We start from the raw sequence: 22,121 nt of genomic DNA, 5'->3' as shown, positions 1-22,121 counted from the left end.
GCCTTAGGGGAAATAAATTCAAATTGAGGAAAGACAATTGTTGAATAGATGCAGCAAAAGTTCTCCGGAGTGGATAATCCGCAGGCTGCAATGATTGGACGTGTTGCAGGTGGTATGAACTCATTTGGTTTGTCGACAGTATCCTCCATACAATGGCTTGGGAAATACCCAATCGTTGGCCTATCGCTCAAGTACTCGTACTGGGATTGCCTTCTGCAAGATGTAGGACATTCTCCTCATTGTCTGGCATCTTCGTCATTCGCTCTCGATTCACGGTACCTCTCGTGAAACAACCAGTCTCACGTAACCTTCTGTGCACACGTGCGAAAATCGTATGATGAGGAGCACGCCTGTGCGGGAAACGCTCCTGGTACAAGCGCAGAGCGGTGCGCCCATTACAGTCCGCAGCTCCATACGCGAGGTGCATGTCGGCTAGTTCAACGTTTGAGTACTCATCCATCCTACTGCCTCGGGAACCGGTTCGCAAATGCTGACTTCCAGCGGGATCGCTGTTCACGCGACCTCCCGTTTAACGTCCTCTACCGCATGATGAAGACATTTCGGACCCTGCAATGCTATGTGATTTCGATTTGTCTTTGTGCCCCCTACACCTCCTGCAAGTTTGTCGCACTGGTAATGAATCACCCTGTATACGAAGAACATTAATTCACGGAAAAAATAAAATCATGTTTTTACAATTAATTAAATAATTAATTTTTTTAAAATTTATTAGCACATCAAGAATACCAAATTTGATTGTTTTAGCCACTTGGAACCTTATTAAAATATTGGAATTTTAAATAGTCTTGAATTTAGTTTGCAAGTAAATTATGTTAGCTAAAAGACCTAGGAGGGATAATTAAATATTAATAATTGGCTGCATTGAAACACTCGATGCGTAAGAACAGTTTAAAAACGTTAGATCTGACAGATCTTATTCTCTTGTCTTTTAAAGATACAAATTAAGAAAGTGCATATCTATTTGGACATGACTTTGGTTCATAATTAACTTTCAGTTTTTAACATAGAATGAAATATCAAAACTAATACTAAATGTAGACTGCCACATTTTGTCAGCTTTACACTGCTGAAATTCCTAAAACTTTTTAATTAATCCCAGTCTTTTTTGATGGCTTACTAACTGTATATGAAGCCCATAATTATTATGATTCATACAGTAACTACCTGTAAATACTTTACCCATTGTTGCTTAGTGATAATCTGGTTATTTATTGACTGTTGCTAGAGGTGCAAACAGTTTGTAAATGAAATATAACTCTTCTCATTATTCAGTTGCAGACCTCTGAGCCAATTATTAGTTTGGCTTTAGGCAATTTGCAGCTGTTGGTATTGAAAGAATCTTTTATACTTTTATATCACCATTTGTGTGTGTCATTAATTTGGCATTTCCCACATGTATAGCAGAGGGAACAAGTATAATAAAAACTGTTTCATTGATATTGTTGTTGGGTTTGTTGGTGCATCAGCAACAATGGCTATAATGGAAAGTTTCATTGATATGCAATAGGAATTAGTTTGACTCCTTCAAATTATTCACATAACCACTAAAAACAATTTGACTCATGCTAAACTGTTTAATATTTGCTATCTTAGTTATGTCTGATGAGCCACAATGAAGCAGCAAATATTATAATCATGGTTGATTATGGGGGTTTGTGTATACAAAATAAACTGTATATACTTTAATTTATTTATCTTTCTGCTCTCTATGAAGTTAAAATCTTTTAAGAAATGCTATTATAATTAAGTAAAATGGATTGGCTGTATAGAGGCATATAATGTAAATTGTTATTAGTGTGCAAACCCTTTTTATTACTCTTACTGTATTTTGGCTGCTCTTATTTCATTAATAAGAAATGATACAGTATAGTGAAAATACATTTAATAACTACTACTTATCATTTACTGTATGGTCTATGTATTTTTTTTATATACAAGAACAAGTCAAAAACAAGATTTTAATAAAAAAAAATTTATACAGGCCACCATGAATATAAATTCAGAGATTAGTGCTAATGCTTCTACTGAACAGTTGGGCCTGTTGACTGTCTTTTCCAAACTAGTTCAATGCAGTTTTATTCATTTTCTTACAACATAGTGTCTTTGCAGCATAAATTCACTGGCATATTTAAAATGGTTACAGTGACAATTGTATGCAAAACCCATGTGTGTATGAATGGGAAATTTATTACTTCAAAGGAAGATACTCTGTTGAATTAACCTTGCCCAGGACGAGCTCACAAAGCTTTCACAGGGAGAAAAAAAAAAAGTTGTCTTGGGGAACAATGTTATTAGTTGATGTGGCCAGGGAGCTGGATATCAGTCATTGGTCTGCCTACACAGTTCTACTGTATTATTTTTTCTCTATTTTTTTTTTTTATATTTTAAACATTCTTTGTATTTCATAATTTTTTTATTAATAAGTGTGGTATAATATTAATTTAAATTAACACAGTAGTATCTTTTTTTTTTTTTTTCTGTATATTTAATATATCTTTGGATACTGCATTCCTATATTGTTTTTCTGCAACAAGCTCGCATGAATGTCACTGAAAATTTTTGATTGAAAATAGAACAACAGCTTGTTCTTAATCATAAGGCTGATAGAATCAATGCTACTATATCATCCATGAGAGATTGCACTACAGGAAGGTCTACACAAAGTGGATTCCCAAGTGCCTTGGCTTAACGATGAAAAACATTCACAAATGGGATTGTATTTGCAGCACATAACATAATGCAAAGAGAAAGGAATGGACTTCTTTTTTATTAGTGACTGTGGATCAAATAAAGCAGTGCAGATACTTTTAATCAGTATTCACACTCAACGTACAATTTCTTTGTGAATAAATTCTCAGTCTGTGACATGCCATCAAAAACCACGGATAGTTAACTGTTGGTGTTATTCTATCACACAACAATGCACTTGGCTCAACACAGTAGTATGGCATGCATCCAGAAACTGCACTGGGAAGTAACTGAATATCCTCCATACAGCTTGTAACTTATTGTCTTCTGACTTTTGAGGTTTTGGGAGACTGACAATGTGGTAGGATATTGATTTCACATAGATGAGATAAAGGGAACAATAAAACAATATACCAACAGCAGCCAAAAAACTTTCATGAACAGCATATAAAAAATCTGTATAGAAGGAATCAGTGCTCATACTGTGGTTATGGGATTTTTGCAAAATAAAATTAAAAAAAAAACAACTCATTTTCGTTTGACCTTGTATCATCTAATAAGTATTGTTTTAAAAGTTAAAATTTTGATTCCAGTTATTAGCTGTTGCTTAGCAATAGTCTTTTTACTCTGCAAAGTACGAAAGAAATCATGAAAATTAGTAGATTAAGCTTTTCTTTTTCTTAAATGTAAAACCATGAAAAGGATAAACCCTTTAATTTTTTTCATTGCTTTATTTCTAGCACCAGGAGCAGATGAACCTATTATGAGGCAAGACTTTGCAAAGGATTTGGGTTCTGCAATGGCAAGCATGTCAGGGTCTTTTGATTCTGACATTTTTCCTGCAGATGAAGCATTACGTGCTGGATTAGACCCTATAGACTTTGATGGACTGCAAATTCTTACTGATCCTGACATCCCAGTAATTAGTGATCCTGCAACAGAAGAAACATTTCGTCTAGATCGTTCATAGTGGTAGGCATCTTAAAATTAATAAAGTGGCCCTGGACCTGTGTACACCAGCATTTACCACATGCCCAGGTGGAATTCATGGGTACTGTTTGTGGTTTTTTATCCCATGATTTCAGTGCACATGCAGGTATCTTTCTTGGTGATTACTTCATCTTTAACGATTCTGAACAGTCAAGACTTTGACTGCTTTATATGCCAGTATACCCACCTGGTGTACTGATTTGCCATGATGGCATTTGGTGGCCAAAGCACAAGGTGAGAGAAGGAAACCCGGTTATAAAAGTGGTCGTGCATTAAACAAAGAGACAAAAAAAAGTCGTGTTCAGAAAACCCAAAGGGTTTTCAACATTCTTGCTAATGTACATATCTGCAATATGGATCATCAATGAAGTTCTCAGATACCTGGAAGCAGCCATTAGCTGATAGGCAAGTTCCAGTATTAGAATATCTCTTTGAGAGATATATATATACCAGGTCTGAGCAGATACATCAAATCACTTGTACAAAGTTGTGCCTGAAGATAACAGGTACATTCAATCCAGATCACAATATATGTAATAATATTGTAAGCAGTATTTCTTTTCTTCAGTAGATTGTAAGGTGTTCACATTTACCTCCGAATAAGAACTGTTGACACTTCATTTCTTTCAGTCATTTGTATTCTATGATGATTCATGAAATTCATTGGAAGGAACAGATGGTAATGCCCGTCAAGAAGTAACATGGCTGTACGGTCCAAAACAAAATATTTTACATGACTTTCTAAAGTGCACTAATTGCTGTTAACTGTTGCTTTGTACTTAATGTTGAAGTATTTTAATTCATTTCATATTATGTAATTAGTAAAATTATTTTTATGGAACTATAAGTATCAGTTAAATGTTTATAGCATTCATTAGTGTGAACTTGATTTATTAAAATCAATTGGTCACTCACCAGAGCCTAAATTCCCAGTTTGTAAAAAAAGTGAATAAGACACTTATTTGTTTCATTGCTGCATGTAAATAAATTTTAATGACATGGATATGTAGCCTATAAACTGTTTTAGCTTTTACGAATGATGGATAGACTACAAATTTTTGGCTAGTTAATTTAGAATAAAAGTACTACACATTTTTTTTCTGATTGTTAAATGTAATAAAGTGGAGTATGGTTTCATTGCAAGTAACTTTGTACAGTACATTTGTTTTACATTTGTGCATTCACATTTGCACTTTGGAATGGCCCTTATTTTGTCTGTTTTGGACCGTATGGGGCTGTTGATGGTCTTTCATGCCATGTATGTGTGTGGATAGTATTTTGATGTTATCGATGTTGTGTTACATTTTACTTATCCCATCATGTCCATTAAGATCCTTATTCTCAGATCATTACATCGCTCGTCTTTCACTTTCTGACCATTTTTGGACTTAAAGTATAAGCTTTATGTGATGTGTACAGCCATTTGAAGAAAATTTTTATTAATCATTTCCTGTGGTAAAAGTTTTGATTGTTGTATAATTCTTGTTCTTTGCCCTAACAAAGTTTCATATTTCCTAATAACGTTTTGCTAGCTTTCCTGCATTTCTGCCACTTTATAAGGATCCACATTGTCTTTACCCTTACTCTCCTAACACATTTTGAAAACTATTGTAATTTTCATTAGAATCAAAAATATGCCAAATTGTTATTTTGATGTATATTAAAATCTTTCAGACATAATATGTAATTAATCATTCTGGAATATTTTGTTTCAAGTATACCAACGTCTGTTGCTTTTGTTAGAAATGTATTACCATATGCAGTTTCTAAAGAATAATATTTACTTTTTAATTTTGGCATAATTGTTTCAGTTTTTTTGTTAACTTATCTGCACTTCTAAAAACTTTTCAATTGTGTGAAACCATAACCTAAAAGAAATAAAAGGGAAACTCCTGTCTTTTTTTTGTAACCCAATTAAAATTTAATTATAAAAATATTAGTTTTATTTTTATGAAGGTTAAATGTAAAATTTGACTTCATTATATTCGTATATCTTGTTAATTATTTTTTGTGCTATGTTTGTCAGTAAATTTGAAACTTCTTTTAAATGAAATATGTGAGCTCCAACTAATATAATACTCTTACAACAGAAAAGAATTCTGCTAACTGTTTATTTTTTATACAAATGATGTGTCAAATACCATAGGTATTAAGATTTTTAATTGGCTTTTTTCTTAAAAAATAAAATAAAAATTTATTACAACTTTTTATTACTTCAGATCTTAGCAGGTGTATCATATACATGTATGCACACATGCAGATTTAATAAGTGAAAGTATGTTATGTGTGCACACTCCCCCTCTCACACTGCAAGTTAAGTTGAAATTTAAATAATCTCTCCAGGATTTTTTTTTTTTTTTTTTTTTTTAATTTTTGCTTTAGAAAGATAGTGTAGTGTACAGCCTGGTCTATGGATCACAATACAATTCTCAAGGGAAATATTTGAAGCTTATGTATAAAAAAACTGTTGGTAACTATCTGGAAAGTTTATTTATTATTGCAATGCAGTTTTACATATCATCTCTGCTCTACAATTAAAATTGTTCATCTAGTACTTTAAAGATAAAAGGTTGCACATAACTGCTGGAATTATTTATGATTCTAAAAAATAGTGTCTGTTCTAATTATTTGAATTAAACAGAATATACATAACACAGAATGTTATGGGTTTTTTTTAAGCATTTAAGGATTTTTTTTTTCCCTCCCAAAAACCAAGTCTCAAGTGTTATGATAAGTTCATTGCTGAAAATACTGGAAAATAAAAGAATGTAGGGCATTCCATATTTAACTTGTTTTAAAATTAAACATTTTTTTTCATTGTTAAATTAAAACCTACATTTATATCAGATATTTTTTGTTACATTTAGAAAAGCAGATTTTTATTTATTGAATTGACTGGTGTGTGTTTAAAGATACAGTAATGAGCAGCTTAAATCAGAGATGTCTAGCACAAATAGCTCTTAATCATTCTGTTAAAAGTTCTGTTTTACAAAGAATTTCCGAATTCCTATTTGAACTGTGTATATGGTAACCACAAAACAATTGCAATATAATTTAAACTTACATATTACTGGAAATTGGAGAAATGTAATTTATCACTGCATTTAAAAAAAAAAAAAAAACTGCACTGTAACTTACTGCATACTAGTTTGAGGTTATCTTCGTCATGTGTTATTTGAAATATTTTTTTCTGAAATGGAAGTTTCATCCTAACAGAATTAGAAATTTGTTAGATAAACTTTTAGAATGAAATTTTCTTACTGATACTGACGGCTAATTGTATATTTATAAGATGAACTATAGCACAATAGTGTACAACCTGGAGGTCATAATCTCAAAAGAAATCATAAACTGGTTTTTTTGGAAGGGGGGAGGATTTTTCAACAAGTTTAGTTTGGGGGTAAGTTAGTTTATTTGAAAATATTTGGTTATGTATTACTTTATGTCAAGTATTTGTTTTCTTAAGTATTTAATGGTATAATTTTACAAATTTTGTTTTTCTGTATATTAAATGTTTCCATAAAAATTAAATGATATATTTTTTTTCTTCCATCTCACATAGCAAAACATTATGAAAGTGAGTTTGAAGGAAGGGGGTATCAAGGTGAGTATTAGTTGAATTGGGGACTGCCAAATGAAAAGGTTGCTCACCACTGCTGTATTATATTAAAGGTTTTTAAAAATTTTTGAATTCTTGATAATTATTTTAAAAAATCTTAATATCATAACAGGGAATTAAGTGTCTGTAAAAGTGTGACAATATACAGGACCTTTTCATATGTATACATAATTCCTAAGCCCATGGCTGCAATATATATATAGTGGATGTTGCAGTGGTATTTTTCAATAAAAATTATTTATATTGAAATTGTTTGAAAAACAACAGCTCTCATACCATCCATTTGTGCATGCACAACACACACTTACCCACGTGTTTATCCACTGTGTACAATATCTTGCTGTATTTGTTTGAATATAAAGCATGATTAATTTTGAGATAATTCTGTGATCTCTGGGGTCAAGAGGGGATTATTCAAGTTCTTTGCAGGAGTGCCTCTCATTTCCAAACACTTCAGAGATGCATTCACAAAAGTAGCATTCTAGTGTTACAGTTTAACACAAAAAATGAAAGAGTATATATCGTTAATTTTGTGAAGTCCCCAATCACAAAGTGCCTCATTATACAGTTAAGAATGTTTGTCTTTTGTGTTTATTTTTTGATTTGTGCTGGCTTAGTATTTTACTGTTTTAGTGTTCAGGGTGTTATATTGCTATAGAATTACATTTGTATTACAAAAGAAACTAAAATAGGTTAAATTAAAAAATTAGTTAATTCATGAAATTCTATGCCTAAAATATCAGCTGAAGCTTAGCATATCACTGTTGTTGCATTCCTGTCTTCTTTTGTACTCTTAAATTTCCATAGAGTCATATTTTCACTACTATTAAAATCATCAAAAATGCAGCCTTTTTAAAATATTTGAAAGCTTCCTTCACTGCTTTTTTAACAAAATTTAATTTTAATACCTGGTGGTAACTACTTGCTTGTGGAAAAATCTTCCTGTCAGTATCATATAAGGTAGCACCTCGCATTTTGTTGTAATTGCAAAAAAAAAAAAAAAAAAAAAACATGGCCATAACCCTCAACTTCTCTTATCCTAAACTTAAAATTTTTATAAATATCTTTTTGTACCCTTCCACAGTGAAATATGATAAAGGTGTGTCAAAGTATATTGGTGTTGGATCATTATTTCTAATCTACACAGAAGTATATCCATTTCCCTTTCTCTTTTAATGGTGTGCCACTGAAAACTTTTGGCAGTTTGATATTTAGCTCATTAGGTGTCTGCTTGCTCCATAAATTTTTGTACACATATTAGCTGATTTTGAAAACCAAGACAACGATGGTGAGATAAAGACCACCTCCAAGAGTTACAATGGAATAGGTCTTAAAAGACCTAAGCCGGACCAAGTTCATGATGACGATGAATACCATCTGACAGAATGTCAGTTTCTTGTGACATATCACCTAGATGCTAAGTGTTAAAGTTCAATGTTTCTTTTCTCTTCTGTGTGTTTTTCTTTTTTTCTTTTTTTGTTGCTGTGAAAACATTCTTTATCTTCATTACGGAACAACCAAAAATTTATTATGTGCCATTGACTTTCTCACAGTATACTTTGAATATACTCTGAGCAGGTAGGTTATATTTTCTTCTTGAATGAAATACTATTATGTGATCTCTCCTCGGCCATCATACAATACATTGTATTTATTTCTTTAATATTAATGAAATAGGCTTACTGTAATTACTCAAACACAATGTGCATGCATTTTGATGCTACCTGCAGTCGTATAATTATTTTCTTTGTTACCAGTGCATAATAATCATAATGTAAAAGCTTACAATGTGGAGGGATTAAAACGTTGGTTGGAATTCTGTTATCACCAGATAGCTTGAGTTAAACATAAAAGAGATAATGTGCCAAAGTTGTAAGAAGTGTTGCAGATACCTCAGGTGTCAAATATAACATAAAGTGACATATCATGGTATATATTTTGGTAGCTCAGTTTAAAAGTGATTACAGGTTTGGATATAGTTTTAATATAATTTTGTTTTAAAAAGACCAATATGAGAAAAAGGTTATCATTAGTCCCATTTCACCTATACATCCCTTCAATATTTTCTAGTTCTTCCTTGATTTTATTCAAGCTATTGACTTCTACAACAACAGAAGGAAGTTTGTTCCAGCAATCGACCACCCTCTGTCTAAAGGCAAACGTCCACACATTCTTCCTCAGTTTGAATTTATACTCCCCTCATGTGTAGTCTGAGTAAGAGGAAGAATCCCACCAGCATTGAGCTTGATCAATCGATCACCTGCAACGTGATCAATCGATCTCCAAATGCTGCAGTTTGTGGAACTGAAGTCTCTCTCTTGGTAAGAGCAATACTTGTTCTGTTTATTTCCATGCTTTCTTCCATCCTTGTTAATGACCATTCCTAAGAATTTTGGAACTTAATTGTAATGTAGTCTGCATTATAAATTTTTCATGTCTCTGGCATCTTGTGTATACTTTACTAATTTGCATGACAAATTGTCTACACCCCCTTCATCTAATTTATTCTGATTTTGAAGATGTTGTAAGCCACTATTAAACAGCACAATATCATAAACATAATAATGATCCAATTTTTACATTTCCCACACTAAACTTCATCAGTAACTTACATACTTTCATTAAATTTAACTTACATTAAATTTTTGAGAAGTATTTAAGGAATGGCCCAAACTCATTGAAAATTTAACCTTAAACTCATTGAAAATTTAACCAAAAAAAGCAACGTGTTATTGGGTTCACATTATGATATTTTCAAGATACTTCCATTTATTCCTACAGGTTGCAAAATACGTTTCCACGATTTTTTTAAGTTTGCACCGGCCGGCAAAAACTTAAGTAAAGTCAAATTTTCGTAAGTTGGGGAGTTATTATTAGCCATATGGTGCAAGGAAGCCTGAGGCTTATGCTGCACCAGCCAAAAAAAAAAAAAAAAAAAAAAAACCCGTATTACCCTGAGAGAGAGAGAAAGAGAATGAATCACCAATAAAGAAAAAAATAATGTATCCAGCTCAGGAACCTGAGTTTGCCAAGCCCATACTCACTAGATGTGAGTCCCTGGGTTTCCTGTATATGATATCAGAATTGTTTTTTACATCCAGTTTCTTTGTAACCACATCATAATATCCAATCAAGTTTGTCAGACAAGACTTTCCCCTAACAAACCCATGCTGTCTGAATTATTACTGCCATCTTGTCTGTATGATCCTGCAATGTATCTTTAACCAGTGAATCCATTATTTTCCCCTTAACAGAAATTAAACCGACTGGTCTGTAATTACTCATGTCAACCTTAGATCCCCTTTGTGAATTGGGGATACATTTGCACATCTCCAGTCTATGGGGACTTCCCCTGAGTCCAAGGATGCTGTCATAATTATGGCTAAGGGTTTGCTTACTTCCTTGAATATAACTGGATAGATCCCATCCACCCCAGGTGCTGTTCTTATGTTTAACTTCAATAATTTCTCTTCCATTTTGCTCTGTCATTACAAAATCCTTAAGCAACCTGTTACAGTTTGGTAAACTTCTGGCAATTTCGTCCCTTAATAACTCCTCATGTGTGAATGTAGATGCAAAATACTCATTCAGATTATTAGCTATCTGAGCAGTATCATCAACAGTTAAAAGTCGAACCATCGATACGAAGTAGCCCAATCAGATTCAACCTTCCTTCTAGAGTTTATATAAGTAAAGAAGTCCTTGCTGTTTTTCTTAGCATCCTTTGCCAAAGATTTCTCGTAATCTGCCTTCGCTTGCCATTGTTGAAGTTCTTGTGTATTGAAGTTCAATTCCAAACTGAATGATTCTTTCTTGCACTTTTTGAGAATCTTTGCTTGTAATCCAAGAAAGTTAGCAATAAATTTGGGTCACAACTTACTTCTTATAGCATTTGTTTAGTAGGAATTTACTTTGTTGTGACTTCATCGTATATGATTATCCTAGATGAATGATCTGGGATGACCACCTGTGATGTTATCTGTTGCATTCTTAGCATTGAAGCAATCCCTTGAAGTGTGCTCTTTTCTTCATCAGTGGGCTCCAAGCATTTATCTCCTTTAAGATTATCCCATTATATAAGGCAGTGGTCAGGCCACACCTTGAGTACTGTATACAGGTCTGGAGGCCTCATTTTAAGAATAATGTAGAGTTCTTGGAATGAGTACAGAGAAGGGCAACAAGATTAGTGAATGGAACGAAGAGTTGCTCTTATGAAGAAAAGCTAATGTTTTGTAGATTATGGTGTCCGGAGACTAGGCACCTGCGAGGTGATCTGATTGAGGTGTATAAAGCCTTGAATGGTTTGAGCATGCTCAATGCTGATGGGATTTATCCTCTTGCTCAGAATAATCACCTGAGAGGGCATAAATTCAAATTGAGGAAAGACGGTTGTAGGATAGATGTGCGGAAGTTTGCTTTTAGCCAGTGGGTAGATGATTGGTGGAATAGGCTTCCATCTTTTGTTGTTGAAGTTGATAGCCTAATTAAATTTAAGGCTGAGCTGGACAGGTATTTGGAATGAACGGAGGAGTGAAATGGGAGCTGTTTTTTTTTTTTTTTTGGCTGATGCTGCATACACTTGCTTTCTTGCATCATATGCCTCTACTAATGCTAATTTAGTTAATGTTATCATAAGGTAGTATCACTTGAATTAACAGTAACATTCTGGTCTGTGGGCTGTATTATGGTGTCTGGAGACTAGGCACCTGCGAGGTGATCTGATTGAGGTGTATAAAGCCTTGAGCGGTTTGAGCATGCTCAATGCTGATGGGATTTATCCTCTTGCTCAGAATAATCACCTGAGAGGGCATAAATTCAAATTGAGGAAAGACGGTTGTAGGATAGATGTGCGGAAGTTTGCTTTTAGCCAGTGGGTAGATGATTGGTGGAATAGGCTTCCATCTTTTGTTGTTGAAGTTGATAGCCTAATTAAATTTAAGGCTGAGCTGGACAGGTATTTGGAATGAACGGAGGAGTGAAATGGGAGCTGTTTTTTTTTTTTTTTGGCTGATGCTGCATACACTTGCTTTCTTGCATCATATGCCTCTACTAATGCTAATTTAGTTAATGTTATCATAAGGTAGTATCACTTGAATTAACAGTAACATTCTGGTCTGTGGGCTGTAAGATCAGTTTCACATAATTTCACATTGGAGGCAGGAAAGGTGGGCTTTATCATTCCATCCCATCACGGATTCATCTCATCAGTGTTGTTTGGAAGACCTGGATCATTGTCAATGATTTGCAATGCCATCTCTGCCAATCATCCTTTCACCTTTATTCTTAGGTGACCTAAGATCTCACAAGCTCTTTTATTTTTTTCTTGATGAAAGTTGTGTTGGGAATTTTCTTGAACAACTTTGTTTTATCTATCTTTAAGACTTGTTTGGCACTTTATCTAGGCTCTTCAATTTGGGCAAACTTAAAGGTTGATACATGACTAACAACCAAATGAATTAGTGTTAGTAGTGGGGGGGGACTTGTGCATGCAATAAAAATTACTTTGTGAAGTTGAACTGGCATTTAGGAGCCACTTTGTGTAAGCCGCAACACACACGCACACACACACAGTGTGCCAATTAAATAATGAGACTAACACTACTACAAAAAAAAGAAATGAATAACACTAATGGTTATTCATTTTTTAGGTTATATATTTTCAAAGTAATCACCTCCGACATGTACACATTGTTTACATCTTTTATACTAGTTTTCAAAATACTTCTGGAATTCCTCTTCTGGTACCGCTTTCAGCTGATCGGTCACTGCAGCCTGGATATCCTCTGTCGTCCCGTATCGCATTCCTTTCATGGCTGTTTTCATTTTGGGGAACAAAAAGTAATCTGCAGGAGCCAAATTTGGCGAGTATGGGGGGGGGGGTGTTAAATGACTGGAATTTAATTTTTTTGCCAAAAATTGCTTGATATTAACGGCAGAATGTGCTGGAGCATCGTCATGCAACAACAACAAAAAAATTTTGGAGTTAAACATTTCACATCTCACCCAATGAATTCAATCCACAACCTCTTCACACTCCTCCTCATAGAACTTTTCATGACTGTTGTCCTTTGAGGCACAAATTCTTAATGGATAATGCCTTTGATATTGAAGAAGATGACCAACATGGCTTGCACTCGCAATTTTTCTAACTGCACTTTTTTCTGATGGGGAGAGGATGGCAAACACTGTTCTGAACTCTGACGTTTTGTCTCAAGATCATATTGAAATACCCAACTCTCATCACTAGTAGCAATTCTACTCAAAAATGTTGGGTCGTTGTCAACACACACATCATCAAATCGATGCAACACTCAACTCTCTTTTCTTGTTGCTTGAAACTCAATGAATGCGGTACAAAATGGGAACAAATTTTTCTCTTACCCAGATCTTTTATAATTTTTCCTACAGATTCCTTATTGCTACTGATCATCTCAGCAAGCACCCTCATTGAAATTGATCTGCCTTCAGCCACAATTTTTCTAACCTTTGTTGTTGTTGTTGTTTGGTTTTTAGGAGCATTAGCAACTAAGGCCATATTGCTCCGGAATATGCGGTGGTCATTCCCTGACCTTTCCGCATCCTCCATATTTGGTGGTGACGGGCTTGAACCCCGGTCTAATCAAGAAGCATGTGGTACGCACTGCTGCTCCTTCCCACCTGGCTACGGAGACGCCATTCTAACCTTTATGACAATCTCCATTGTTTGAACAGAGATCAGTTGGCCAGGTCGGGATCATCCTCTAACGACTCGCGTCCTTTACAAAAATGAGAAAACCATTCAAACACTCTTGGTCGAGACAAACATTCATCAGCATAAACTTTTTTAAATTTTCAAAAGTTTCCATAGCACTTTTTCCAAATTTACAATAAAATTTGAAACTGCTCTTTGCTCCATTTTCAATTTTCTGATGACATGCACAAAACTACTATTACTCTTTCAGTCATAAATTACAAACTACTGACTGGACAAGTTTCAACTTGCACTCATTGGAAAGAGCACACTCTAGCAGATCTAATCATGTACTATTTTGACCTCCTACATTAATACTAAAAGCAGAGCGCACGCAGTCTCGTTATTTAATTGACACACTGTGCATTTATATATATATATATATATATATATATATATATATAATTTTTTTTTTTTTTTTTTTTTCTCATCATCATCATCTTTCAAGGATTTAGGCCAAATGGCCTGTTCCGGTCTCAGTTCATCTTTTCTTTGGCCGTTGTGGATCTCTTCTTCCAACTGGCCGATATTTCATAAATCTTATTTGGTAATCTTGCTGTGCATCCTATCCAAATGATTAATCCCTTTTCCTCTGTATTTGTAGATTCTATCTATTATTGGATCAATACCTAATTCTTTACAAATCTCAGAACTTTTCTTCTTGTCCAATAATCTATAGCCACTGGTTCGGCGAATAAATTTCATTTCAGCACTTTCAGTCCTTTTCTCATCTTTTGATTTAATTGTCCAAGTTTCACTTCCATAAAGTAAAGTGGGTCTTGCTGTCACCTTATAAGCTTTTATCCTTGTATGCTTTTGCACATGGCGCCTCCGTAGCCAGGTGGGAAGGAGCAGCAGCACGTAGCACACGCTTCTTGATTAGACCAGGGTTCAAGCCCGTCACCACCAAATGCGAAGGATGCAGAAAGGTCAGGTAATGACCACCGCATATCCCGGAGCAATATGGCCTTAGTTGCTAATGCTCCTAAAAACCAAATAACAAACAAACAAACAAGCTTTTGTACTTTATTTGGTTTTAGGATATTGTCAATTAAACCTGTAACTTTTAGAAAATTGGAAGGTTTTAATTCTATATCTTTTTCTTCAACATAAGAAAGATAATATCTTGGATGTTGGAAGTTATGGCATTTAAAGGTAATTATCCAATCAGAAGTAAAACAGTCATAGAAAATGCCATCCTGGAATGAATTTACTTGTTCCAGGATGGTATTTTCCATGACTGTTTTACTTCTGATTGGATAATTACCTTTAAATGCCGTAACTTTAGTCTTTTCATTTGAAATTTCCATTCCAAATGTTTAAGCAATATTGTTTAAGGTAAAAATTTATTTTTGAAATTCATCTTCATTCTGAGCTACTATTATTTCATCATCCACAAATAATAAAGTATTAGTATTTAATTTAGTTACTCGATAAATTTTAAAACCACAATTGATAGTATTCTTCCATTCTTTGACTAGTGCATTTATATAAGTATTAAACAGAGATGGTGACATTGGGCATCCTTGACGAACTTCTTGACTGATTGATTTCCATTTATATTTCCATTTAGCCGAGTGGTCAGGAGCAGGAGTGCAGTAGCACACGCTCTTTGAGTAGACCGGGGTTCAAGCCCCTGACTGCTGAATACGGTCGATCTGCCAACCCGCACTGGACCAGCATGGCAGATTATGGTCCATTACTCTCAACATGAATTGTTGAGGCTTCCATCCTGCAGTGGGTTGATAATGGCTACACTTTACCTTTTTTTTTTTTTTTTTTTTTAGACGTTATTGTAATTCTGTTATTATGAAAGACATCCATTATAGCATTTAATAATTGATTAGGGATATTTAATTGTTTTAAAATTTCCCATAGTCTTCCTCTAGAAACCATATTGAAAGCAATAAATGCGAAATGTATTTCAATATTATATTCTCTATTAAAATTTTTAATGTAAAAGTTGGATAAATACAGGATCTTCCCTTCCTAAATCCATTTTGAATTTAATATAAAGCAGAATCAATATATTTCCATAATTTTGTTGACAATAATCATGCATATAATTTATATCCAACATTTAGAAGGCTTATTCCTTTGTAATTCTCACAAGATTTTGTCACCTTTTCGAAATATAGGGATGACAAGGGCATTTTTCCAGCTTTGATGGATATGTTCCTTGGTTCCAAACTAAAATTATAGAATCTTAACAGATATCTATGGAAATTGTTATCAGCATATTTTATTAATTCCATGTTTATATTGTCTTCACTTGGAGACTTTCCAGATTTACTGTTATTTAAGCATCTTTAAATTCTCGTAAAGATATATCTTCCCTATCCGTATTTTCATTTGGTGATATATTATACAAGTTAGTATCAATTTCTGTCCATAAATTTTGGAAGTATTCTAACCAAGTTTTACTTTTTAATTATTTGGAGATTGTAATTTTCTTTAATGTCCTTATTCATATAAGGACATTAAAGAAAATACCAATCTCCAAATAATATGATATATCCCTTTCCATTTTTGATATAAAATGGTCCCACATTTCTCTGTTTTCCTTTCTTGTATGCTTTTGCACGCTATTACATGCTATTCTATATATATATAGAATAGCATGAGATAGTGTTTATGTGAACTTTAGCATTAACATTAGTAGAGGCATTTGATGCAAGAAAGCAAGCTTATGCAGCATCAGCCAAAAAAAAAAAAATAAATAAATAAAAAAATAAATAACCACTTCCACTTCACCCCCTCTGTTCATTCGAAAATACCTGTCCAGCTTAACATGCATTGTTTTCTTTGAACAATGCATGTTTTCTTTGAACATGCATTGGTCTATTTATCTGGAAAATCTACACTTCTTATTTGTTTCTTACTGCTGATGGATTGAGTAAATTCTGCTTGCTCTTTAAATTGTATATCATTATTTTTAGATGAGTTGAGAGGAATCCTGAATTCAGTAGCAATTACTGACTTCTTGTCACCCTTTTAGTATTGGTGAAATAATGACAAATGATGCAAGGGAGCAAGCTTATACAGCATCAGCCAAAATATTAACCACATCATCTGTTTATCTCATTTGTTGTCTAACACATTTTTTAAATTTATTCTAACTATTTAAATATCCAATCCAATAACATCAGATGGAAGTTTGTTCCAACAGTTGATTATTCTCTAGAAAGCAAATTTTCACATGTCTATCCTGCAGCTGTCTTTAGTTTGCATGACAAAATCACATGAGCTTCTCCTATACGTAAATGCAGTACTGTAAATTTGCTTTTATGTAACAGTTTGAGTCTACTGAAATAATTCATTCTAAACAAGCAAGATGTTTAGAGAGAGAGAGAGAGAGAGAGAATATGTGCCCTTGCTGCTGCTTCAGTTTAGCTCACAAACATTTTGTGTTCACTTAGCTTTATGGGATGCAATCATAAAAACTGCATTATTTCTGTTGTTGTTTTGACAAGGAAGTTGTTGGAGTTTAAATATTTAAGAAATTTAACTTGACATTTGAGTTATCAGGGGCCTACTGTATTTGTTTCCACTTTTCTCACTGGAATTCTGCTAATTGTTTGCAATAAGGCATGAGTATATTTCTTATCATAATTTTAAAAAAGATCATGGCATTATTTTTTAAACTGTGTAATACCATTTACATAATTTCATTGAGTTTTTTAACTCTTTTATAAAAAGTATATTTTTGTGACAAAATTATCTATTCTTTATTTTATTATTTTTCTTTTCTGTAATTTTAGCAGTCTATGAAAGCTAAAATTTCACATTTTGATCTGATGCAAAACATTATGCTCTCCAGCTTTTAAAAGTAGTAATGTTGTTTTTTACCATTTAAGGTGAACAAAACTAGTTTCACGTTTTCTTATAACTCATGAAATTTTGAGTTTATGAACATAACTCAAAGCAAGTTTTGGGTTATGTTCATAAATGTACTAATTTTAAAATTTGATTATTAATAAGTTTAGACCATTAATAATTAATGCCAGGATACAATACATTTCTTTGTATTGTATTACAGTATAAACTTCATAAACTTTGTACAATACAAAGGAATATAATATGTTTTTTGTTTTCTATATTTTTGGATTAGCATCAATAATCTAAGAATTTATTGCTTTTGAACATAAATATGTATTACAGGAGCAGGAGAGTATGGAACGCTAACAACTGATTTTTGTATACAAAGGGAAATAATATTTGTGACTAAAAATGTTTAAGATAAACAAATCATCTTAATTTTTTGCCACTAAATAGGTCATATTAATATCATGGTTATCAATTGACTATATCGAATGCCTATTTTTTTTTGTTTTTTTGATGTATTGCTTATATTCAGTATATGATCACTGTGCATTCACAATCATTTGCAGACATTGAATTTTACCATAAATGCAGCCAATTTTTCAGTAGACTGCCGATATTATTTTTGAGAAATTTCCATTAGAAATAATCATAGCAATTCTGAAACCTAGCCGTTGTGACTAGTGATGAGCATAATCAAATAATTAGTAATCAAGAGATTTCAATAATTGAAATAGTCATTTTAAATGATATTTCAATTGGTTTAGCTTAGCAAAAAAAATATGTCCTTAAAAAGGGTTAAAATCTTAAATGAATAAATTTAAAGGTACATAAAAAAAAAAATATGATAATTAATAGAGCATTTAAATATGTATCCAAAGTTGGACATCTGTGTTCCAGCTACATTGGTTCCTCTAAATGGGTTTTCTTCAGATTTGTTGGTGCTGGAAAATTTTCTCATATTTGAAATCAGCATGAAATAAGTTAAGTAAGGTGCACATGCTCTACATTTTGGGTGTGTTTCATTATCATATAACAGAAGTTAAAAACTTGTGTATTGTACTCAATTTCACATGATGTCAAGTGAAGAAATTTGTTTGTGATATGCTCTCTTATCCCTTACAAAAGGATAAAAGAGAATATACTGAAAACTTGTCAACCTGAATTTTCCTAGTATAGTAATGTCCAAACATCTGAAACATACTGACATTTTTATTGGTCACTTTCAATGAAATTTGGGATGACATTGCAAACCTTTTGAAAGGCCCAGATAAAAAATTTCGTCAAAATCTGGTTGTTAGAAGCCAAGTTGCTACATGTAGACTTTGTGAAGACAATGGACACTTTAAACATAAATTAAATTAGTGAAATAATAAGCACTTAAACTATAAATTATTTAAGGGCAACGGCCTCATGCTACGAGGTAGAATGACTAATATGTAGGTTAGTGCAAATGCATCATTTTAACATAGCTATCTACCAAAGTAGTTAAATTAATTAATTAATTTAATTTAAATGATGGCTATAGTAGTTAATTAATTTAATTAATTAATTTAACTACTTTGGTAGATAGCTATGTTAAAATGATGCATTTGCACTAACCTACATATAAGCACTTAAACTTGCATGGAGTATAATCTGCCTTTAATTTATTAAAGAATTGCAGATTATTCTCAGATGCTTCATGGTACTTCCTGTACCACTTCTTCTGTGACTGTAAAGACAACAGAACTGGTAAAGTATGGTGACTTCATTTATATAGCGTTATTAATTTGACTACACATTTCTTACTTGTTACTATTTAGCCTTTAGTTTTATATGTGTAAGTGAACATGAATTAGTCAACAGATAGCTATTAGCAGTCATCTGGTAAAGATGTTAAAAAGAATATTTATGATCCACGTGTGAATGTGCCTAAAGAACAAGTTAGGCAATGTATTCACTGCATTTTAAACACATTTGATTATCAAATAATATACATCAGCAGTTAAAAAATATATACATTGTATTCAAAAAGTATTTACTGAAACCTCATTACATGATGAATAGCTGCGAGGTGAAATTTGTATAAACAGTTTTTTTTTAAAAGAGGGGGGATGCACAAGGGACATCAGTTGATCTATTGACATGATATTTGATTCGAAGATCCAGAAGAATATGCTGAAATTTTGGAAGGATCGAGGATGCTGATCCAGATTTATTACAATGATTCTGTAAGGGATGGGATTGGTGGGGGGGGGGGACAGTGAAATCAAAATTGGACCAAAAACTTCTGCAGGGACCAAAATGTGATGAAAATTTAGTGTCTATTTGATTTTTCCTTCTAGATTAATTCCCAGACCTACTTTAATATTTACATAGATTTCTTTGCGGGTAGAGAGCTTTTAATTAGTCTTAAAAGCTTCTCGGGGACCAAAGAAACATGCTGAAAGTTTGAGATCAACCTGACTTTGCTTTCTTTGCTTGAACATCTGAAACTAATAGAAATTTCAGGACTAATAGAGGCTTGACTAATGCAGTATATGCTGAAATTTGGTGTCTTTTTTCTGAAACATTTCCTTGTCAAGTAATGCTCAAACATCTGAAACATACTTCCATTTGTGTATAGAGAGAACTCAAAATTTTGCAGGAAAAAAATGCTAAATTATTACTGGTCCAAGTTTAATGAAATTTTGGATGGCTCAGCAAATCTTTTTAAAAGACCCACATATAAAATTTCATTGAAATCCAACTGTTGAGAATTGAGTTGTTACATGTGGCTGGATATGGTGAAGACAGTAGGCACTTCATACATTAGCAAATGCACCTAAAACAAACACTATTGAACATATCAAAGAATGTAAGAAAACTAACATTGACAAGTGTTAATTATATATATGTATTTGTTAGTTACTATCTTACTAATCAGATATTAAATATATGTATCTCTTTAATAATATTTAATATTATTTTAAGTGCAAGCATAAATTGAAATTTTACATGATTGAAGTCCTTAAATTTGATTGAATAAAATTATTTGAAATAATATCTTAGAGAAGAGTAAACATAGCAAGAGTATAATTTTTGCTAACGAAGTTACTGATGAAATAAATCTATTAATCATAATTGAATGAAATTACTTTTCCCTTTCATTTATGTGAAGTTATCGTCACAACTAGTGACGATAACTTCATATATTTCTTTTGGCTTTGTATAATTGCTTTCTGTACATGTGCAATATTTTCAGGCATTCTCACAGAATCTTTCTTCCAAACTGGTCAAATTTCTTTATTAACCTTGAAATCGTTGATATTTCTGGGCCATTTCAGCAGTCATATCTTGCTTTAAACTCACACTGTACTGTAACAAAACTGCAGATTGATAAAGCCCTTTGGTGCAAAAAGCAGTGAGCATAATATTGTATACAGAATTTTCCCCTCTAGGGTGTATTGTTAACCAGTAAAAAAAATCTCTGATATCATACGTTTTTTTTTTTTAGACCAAACTTGCTCATGCTGGCCCAATTAAAAAAAAAAAAAAAACTGTTGCATCTTTCCTTGATGAGGCTGTGTTCTAATTGAGTAACATAACTCATCATTTTGCAACTGAAAATTAAATATCCTGAAAAGTGATGTGTTCTATGTGCACTAGGCACCTCCATAGCCAGGTGGGAAGGAGCAGCAGCAATGCGTAGCACACGCTTCTTGATTAGACCGGGGTTCGAGCCCGTCACCACCAAATACGGAGGATGTGGAAAGGTCAGGGAATGACCACCGCATATCCCCGGAGCAATATGGCCTTAGTTGCTAATGCTCCTAAAAACCAAATAACAAACAAACTATGTGCACTATTTAAGAATCTATAACCAGTAATAAGGAATGTTGTATTTACCATATATTTTTGACCCCACCAATAATGTTTTACATCAAATTAGTTACTTCCACAAAAATTCATTCTCATATACAACAATGTGGACATTGAATAACAAAACCTAAGAGAAAAATAACAAAATTCATCAGTGAGAGCCATTATTTCAAGGGTATATTACTTGCATTATGAATTTGTAGGCATTATGTGTTCCTAATGCTTCTGAAAGTTAACTTTGAAAAATAACATTGTACATTAGTATGGATGAAAAGGGAAAATATATTACCGATTAATGTTTTCCTTGTTCAGTTTGCTCACTTTTCACAAGATATGCACTAAAATATTGCATATCAAAATTTCAAATTTTACTTTCTGTGCTTTCAGTATAGTAAATATAAAAACAAT

General features: G+C 32.9%; 1 protein-coding gene across 2 annotated transcripts in view; it reads left to right on the top strand.

The window, feature by feature from the left end:
* The window catches only part of LOC150089331 (CREB-regulated transcription coactivator 1-like), a 507,055-nt gene extending 503,337 nt beyond the window's left edge, over window positions 1-3,718 (top strand). For both annotated transcript variants that reach the window (XM_090368506.1, XM_090368505.1), the window contains exon 15: window positions 3,450-3,718. In XM_090368506.1, the coding sequence (XP_090224632.1) occupies window positions 3,450-3,679 (230 nt within the window). In that variant the 3' untranslated portion in view covers window positions 3,680-3,718. The remainder of the gene's footprint in view (window positions 1-3,449) is intronic.
* Window positions 3,719-22,121: the final 18,403 nt, after the last annotated feature.

Source organism: Mastigoproctus giganteus, chromosome 2, assembly GCF_048544385.1.
Source record: "Mastigoproctus giganteus isolate SK-2022 chromosome 2, ASM4854438v1, whole genome shotgun sequence".
Lineage (NCBI taxonomy): Eukaryota > Metazoa > Arthropoda > Arachnida > Uropygi > Thelyphonidae > Mastigoproctus > Mastigoproctus giganteus.
This window is presented reverse-complemented; position numbering and strand designations above follow the sequence as displayed.